General features: G+C 37.1%; 1 protein-coding gene across 1 annotated transcript; it reads right to left on the reverse strand.

Moving 5' to 3' along the window:
- Positions 1-428: 428 nt before the first annotated feature.
- On the reverse strand, positions 429-6525 carry ppic (peptidylprolyl isomerase C). Its single transcript, XM_008419498.2, has 6 exons — positions 6299-6525; positions 4041-4154; positions 3585-3678; positions 3290-3357; positions 3044-3160; positions 429-2353 (listed from the first exon to the last, which is right to left on the reverse strand). Exons 1-6 carry the CDS (start codon positions 6401-6403, stop codon positions 2225-2227), a joined length of 627 nt encoding a protein of 208 aa, XP_008417720.1. The 5' UTR covers positions 6404-6525; the 3' UTR covers positions 429-2224.
- Positions 6526-6839: the final 314 nt, after the last annotated feature.

The following is a 6839-nucleotide window of genomic DNA, read 5'->3' on the forward strand; positions in this document are numbered from 1 at the left end:
AAGTTATATTTTCACCAAGTTATTAATTAATTTATACATATCACAGTTTCAACTAAATATAAACATTTAACTAAAAGCTAAATATTTACATCATGGCTAAATATTTAGGTAGTATGCAAATTCAGTTGCCAGTAATCAAAAGTGGACTACCAAAATAAAAGCTGGCTATTACAGACCTCTACTCCAGCTGGCGAGACTGAAGTGATGAAGATAATCGTTTATTTTCCTCTTTTCTTGTCCAACAGATTAAATGTTTATCTTATCACTAAATAGTTCATTTACTAGAAGCTAACTATTTAGTTCTGAGCTAAATATTTGAATGGGAAGTACCAAAAAGACACAAACAGCAGCAGCATCTCAATAACGGATAAAGTAACTGAAAGGTGAACTACATTTAAAAATAGAAATAAAAATCTGTGACACATAAATCATTTTAGAATAATCCAGTTTTATTGTAGAAAAACATCAGTGGTTGGCACTTTGCTCTTCTGAGACATTCTGCATAAGATTCAATATGAGGATAAACATTTTTGCATTAATGCTACAACGAATCTTTCAGGTAATAAAGACAGTTGGATAAAAATAACAGTCGACTTATCCAACAGGATCACAGTCACTGACATAATGCAACAGTAAACATCAGTACTCACAGGGCATTAAGATGATCATCACTCATTCCACATTATTTAATATTCACTTATGCAAATTTGTGCTGTAGTTTTAGTAAACATGATATGATGCATAATCTTTTTAAAAATGCAATGAAGATGGTTTTGCTACAACAACGCTTGACACTTGCTACTGAGTTTTTTGGCATAAAGTTAAAAACAGGCATTGAACGTCTCATATGTTCAGATTAAATGCATAAGATGCGTTTCATAGAGCTGAACCATTTGGCACAGAGAGCTACAACTCTGGGTTTTATTATTTCACAGCATCATCCCTGCATTTATAATAAGATCTTCTGTAAAAACTAAAATAGACTCTTTTATGTTTACACAGATACTAAATATACACGCATGCCAACATAAACTACAGAGAACCTGATAAATACGTATTAAATAAAACTAACTGGTGACAGTGGTTGAATATGTGCTCATAGTAATAAAATTTATTTTAACTTATGTCCAATGCAAAAGGTTTCTAGATTGTTTCTGTTCAGATTTTGGAAATAAATATCTTGTGGGAACATATGAGAATAATAAAGTATAATAATCTGGTGCATCAGTAAAATGTAATTAACATGCATCAATATAAGCCCTATTTTTTATAGAAACATGCTTGCTCTTTTACTAATAACTCAACTGCATAACGTGTAGATGGTTTGTCATGTTCCAACCAGTGTTGTGCATAAAATGGCTCTTTCACAAATGGAGTTTATGTTTTCATGCCCTTTACTTTCAATCATTTTGGGGCTTAATGCAGCCGAATTGCCTGTTGATGCATTTTCTACACATACCAAGAGTCCTATCATTCCTGATGAGAAAATATTATCATTTGTTCAACCCAATGATGCCTAATGTCGCTGATTTGCATCATAAATAATTTGTATTGGTGGTTCATAATCTATTAGTATTTGATTTAACACCTGCTCAACAGCTAAAATGTTATTTTAAATATATAAACGTTAAGGGATTAAATATTAAAACAGCCTGTAGTGCTTTCAGTGTAACTGTAATGCAAAATATTACATTTTTCAATCTGAATTTTAGTTTCTTTTTATTCTGGTTTTTGGCAACAGAAATATTTGGGAACTGAATTATGATGCCTTACATGGTTTTAACTCAACTTTAAAAAAGTTGTTTTATAATATCCATCCTTGATATGATTTGATAAATTAGCATGAATAATTTGTGAATTTGTGTCAACTGAACCTCAAACTAGTTAATGTGAAAGCCAAACCTGCACAACACTGATTCTAAATTTGCTAGCTGCTTTTCCATGTGTTGACATCTAGCCCACAGCTAGCAGGCTAGCATACCTTTGGATCATGTAAACATGCTAACATTAGCTGGATTTAGTTAGCTTTTCAGTCATGTGTCTATTATGCTAGCTTGCTTGCATTTAAAAACTGAGTTTCTCTAAGAAAATCCAAACGTATATCCTGTCCAATGCGTTGGCATTTCTGTTAAATTATGCAAATGTATTGGAAAGAATTAATTTGGCACCAACTGAAATGGAGTTTCACATTGATATTCAGTGTTTGTCCTCCAGGATACGGCGTTTACCAGCCCTCCACCTCCACCACGAACGGCTCTTTGACCGGGATCCGGCCGCTGTTGACGATGACGCACTCGGTGTGCGGCAGGTTTCTGTCGTTGGTGTCCTGAAGCTCGATGGTGTGAACGACGGCCTGCCAAGAGACGCACATGCAGGTCAGACCAAGGCCGTCCAAACTTTCAGATGGCTAAAATCGTTGAATCAAATATATTCATGGGCCAAGAAAAAAAAACAAGCTACTAAAGGGATGTTAATCATTGTAGATCCAGAATTTAAAAACATTTTTGCACATTTGCTGTGTTCAAATAAAGGAATCTAGTTTTCAAATTCTTTTAGACTTGGTTGAACAAATTTGTTCTTAGTCATAATAACAGAATTTGCATCAGTTTATTTTGAATACTATATTTAGCAGCATTAAATAAATTAAATAAAAGCAGCAATAAAAGTTGGTTTTGCAGTAAAAGTTTCTGAACAAACATGTTATAACATGCTTATTATAAAAGTTTGGTTCTAAAAAAGATGAATACTTCATGTTTTATTTAACATTTTCTATTAACAATAAAATGATGTCGATAATATTGTTAACCTGATTAAAAATCTAAAGTTTATGAAACAAATTTGTAGAATTAATTAATTGCAGTTTGGGCCCAAAACAAATCCGCGTTAATCTGACAGATTACTGTCTTTTTAAGGCCTTTAGTTTTATAATTGTAGCTGAACTCTGAGACATAAAAAAGGTTTGGTACAGGAACCAGTCAGTACATCGGGTCGCTGGTTCTACTGATAACAGACACATAGAGCGGCGCTCCAGGCTTCAACCCACCATCCCGTCCAGAACTTTGCCGAAAACCACGTGCTTCCCGTCCAGCCACGGTGCTTTGGTGGACAGGATGAAGAACTGAGAGCCGTTGGTGTCTGGACCAGCGTTGGCCATGCTCACCTGATACACACACACACACACACACACACACACACACACACACACACACACACATTAGAGTTGTTAAAGCTAGGTCAGTGAAAAACAAACTTCCTGGTCCAGAACTATTTTCCGGGTTCAGGTTCTCACCCAGCTGGCTCCTATATGCTTCAGTTTAAAGTTTTCGTCTGCAAATGTTGTCCCATAGATGCTGTGACCTGCGACATGAAAAGTAGAGCTTGATGAGTTTTAAAACTTGTCAGTGCAGATAAGTGCAGAGTTAAAAGCTAATTTAACACAAACAATGAGAACTTAAGATCCAACTGTGTGTTCTTATAGTGTAACATTTATAGAGCCGGTAAATTCTGCTGAAATCAGATTGATTTGTTTGACTTTTGCGGTTTTTTTTGTAAATTAAAACGGTCAGTTTGGGTTTCGTTCCCACCTCCGGTTCCGTCTCCAGCTGTGAAGTCTCCTCCCTGGATCATAAAATCCTTGATGACTCTGTGAAACTTTGTCCCCTTGTAGCCGTAACCTTTCTACAGACACAGATGAAACTGTTAGCTGTGAAAGCTCCTCTGCTCCCACAAGCCTGAAAAAAAATTATCTTATCACTGATAACATCTGCAAGAAATAACCCTAAGATCAAAGTGGGTAAAAGCAGAAAAATAGCTAATATTGCCGAGTATTTTATAAAATTTAGGACAGCAGAGCAGAACTGGATGCAATAAGAGTTTTTACTCCAAAACCAACAAGTTTGTTTGAAGGAAACTGGAGTTTCAATCTGAAACAGATTTATTCTGCAAAAATACAAAACAAACAAAAAATGCAGATTAATTTTAGTCTGGATTGAAACTTTTCATTCCTTTTTAAAATGTTTTATCGTGCTGTTGTACTGTACCTCTCCTGTTGCCAGGGCGACGAAGTTGCTAACAGTAAGAGGGACGACCTCTCCAAACAGACCAATGACGATGCGTCCCACCTCGTGACCTCCCACTGTGATGTCAAAAAACACCTGGACGCAGAAAACACAGGATCTTATTAAAACTCATATATCTGAGAAATAAACAAAAGTAAAAATATTTAAAAGCATTCATTCAAAAATCTTTTAGTTTTTCAAATGGCTTCATGTTTCTATAAACTTTCTCCTGAGGGGATAACATGCTAACTTTTTAGAACTACTCCACACTACCCCATTTAAGTAATGCTTTTAACCTCAGCTGTTTTTAAATTAGGACTATTCCAGATATTAATTCAGGATAGGAAAAAAAATCCCACTTAAAGAAAATATTCCAGTTAATAAAACCTCCTTTATGATTATTGCCACCCCAGATAATTCAGATTATTGGAACCTTAATTGATAATCCAAAATGTTCTGTTTTTATTTTTAAGTGAGGCAGATTTATGATCTTTATAAATCAAGAAACAAGTGGCTCACATAAACTAACTACAGCACACAAGTTTCCATAATACAATATTATATAAAACTTATTTATATTAGAAGTTATAGAGAAATTTTGTTGGATTTTTTTTTTTTTTTTTAGCCGAAAACCAAAAAACCAGTAACTGAAAATGACGAAAAACAAAAGTCCATCCACACCACATGGTTTTAAATAGTGGTGGGACTCAATTAAAATCTTTAATTGAATTAATTGTAGGGTGTGTAATTAATTAATCACAATTAATCAAAAACATATCAACAAAATAAAAAAAACATTCTCACTTCAAAACTCCTTTTTGCTGATAAATTATTGGTTAGAAAGACAATACAAACATTGGTGCAAAGTGCTGTTCTACTCATTAGAGTAGCATTTTGTTATTAGCATTAGCGTCTGTGCTGCTGCTACATGGTTAGCATTGAGATGCTATTTACGGTTTGAATAGTTTTGCTGATAGGCTATTTCCTTTTAGCACAACCAAAAGGAGACTGGACAAAACAAAAGTCTTTTCCAACGACCAATCAGATGGATTTGAAGCAGAAATTAACCCCCAGTGAGCCGAGAGAAGCGGTTTTGTCTTCTATATCTGTGCGTCAAATTTACTGGTGTACCAGAAACATGTGAATGCAAAGGTTCCTGCACAAGACCCTCTATACGTTAATAAAAAAACAAACAAAAAAAGTGATTATTTGCATTAAAACTTTTAACATGTTAAAATCTATGTAATTAGTCGATAAAAATGTATATTTAAAAGTCCCGCCATTTGTTTTTGTTCTTTTAGATGACTTTTAAAAGCAGGTAGTGAAGAAGCGCTCTGCAGGGAGGAGTTACTCGGGTCATTTTTCATATAGCTGACGACATTTTTAGAAATGTTCTTTCCTTTTTAACATGCACAAACCATAGGAATCATTATTATACCTCTGATTAATTAACTGTACTCTACATGCATCCAGAAATTAAAACGGCTCTAGCTTCCCGGCTATATCTGGCCCTGGCTGCTTTTATAACATTCTGTTTGCTTCTTTACACAAACTGAATCAGTCCAGTGAACCGTTCATTCCTCCAGTGACTTCAGGCCAGTTTTAGTTCTGTTTTTATGAAGGTCAGAAACGAGCAGTGTGTTTCTGTGTGTGTGTGTCCTGGGAGGTTGCAAACAGTCAGGTCAAAAACTCAATAGGACTGTTTCCAAAATTTCAACTCAGTTATTTTTATTAGATTTTTAAATAGATTTAGTAATTAGAATTGATTTTAAGCCTTTCAGAAATGGTGGGTCCCATTAAACATGCGTATCTCAATGCTCCCCATTAGGTAATATAAACGTGTGTGTGTGTGTGTGTGTGTGTGTGTGTGTGTGTGTGTGTGTGTGTGTGTGTGTGTGTGTGTGTGTGTGTGTGTGTGGATACGCTGCAGGCAGACGCACTGCGCATTAAGCATAATCTGAGTGGACACGTGTACAGCTGTGAGTGTGCGTGTCTATGCGTGGGCTGGCCCAGATGTTCTGGAAGAATCTGCAGATCCACGGCGGAGAAATAAAATAACGGTTTGCTTCTTTCTGCTGATGCGGGACCTTCGCTTCACCTGTATGTGCGCGAGTACGTGGTGCGCGTGCTTCGACGCACACACCTGCACGGTGCGCGGCTCTTCTCCACGCGCGGAGATCCCGCTGCTGTGCGGGGAGGCGGCTGTGCGGTAAAACAGATGCGGTAAATGTGTCACCCACCTTCTCGGTGACCTTCGGTCCTCTTCGTGAAAAGGCGCCGTTCACCGAGTGCAGCGCGGCGGCAGAGAGGCAGAGCAGCGCGGGGAAGATCGACCGGAGCTCCATGGTTTCAGAGCCGGACTGAGCGCCGTCAGCGGCCCGGCTGGAAGTGACGACGAGGCGGGGGAGAGGAAGGAGGATCACGGCGGGCCGGGAGGCTGCGATCCAGACCGGCTACATCAGCAGACCACGCCCCCCGGTGGGCCGAGCCCGGATCAGAGAACCGCCCATGAAAAGGACATAGATCATTATAACATAGATAAGTCAGAATTATATCTGACTTCTAACAATTACATGTAGCAACCAGTTTATTTTCTATTCTTCATGACAGAGATTAAACACTTATTCATATTTATTTTCCACGTTTCCATCTACTTTATGTTATTGGCTGGAAAGCATAAAAAATATGAACATTTTTCTGCAGTTGACCAACTGTTTCAACAGTTTTGCCATCAAAGCACCCATCATATTTATTGGCCACATGCAGGAAGCTTTAATTACA

The sequence above is a fragment of the Poecilia reticulata genome, linkage group LG9 (assembly GCF_000633615.1).
Source record: "Poecilia reticulata strain Guanapo linkage group LG9, Guppy_female_1.0+MT, whole genome shotgun sequence".
NCBI lineage: Eukaryota > Metazoa > Chordata > Actinopteri > Cyprinodontiformes > Poeciliidae > Poecilia > Poecilia reticulata.

Coding starts and splice junctions, on each gene's coding strand:
- ppic (XM_008419498.2), bottom strand. CDS start 6,403: ATGGAGCTCCGGTCGATCTTCCCCGCGCTGCTCTGCCTCTCTGCCGCC. Junction 3,679..4,040: donor TCGCCCTGGCAACAGGAGAG/GTACAGTACAAC, acceptor CTGTGTCTGTAG/AAAGGTTACGGCTACAAGGG. Junction 2,354..3,043: donor GCAAAGTTCTGGACGGGATG/GTGGGTTGAAGC, acceptor GTCTCTTGGCAG/GCCGTCGTTCACACCATCGA.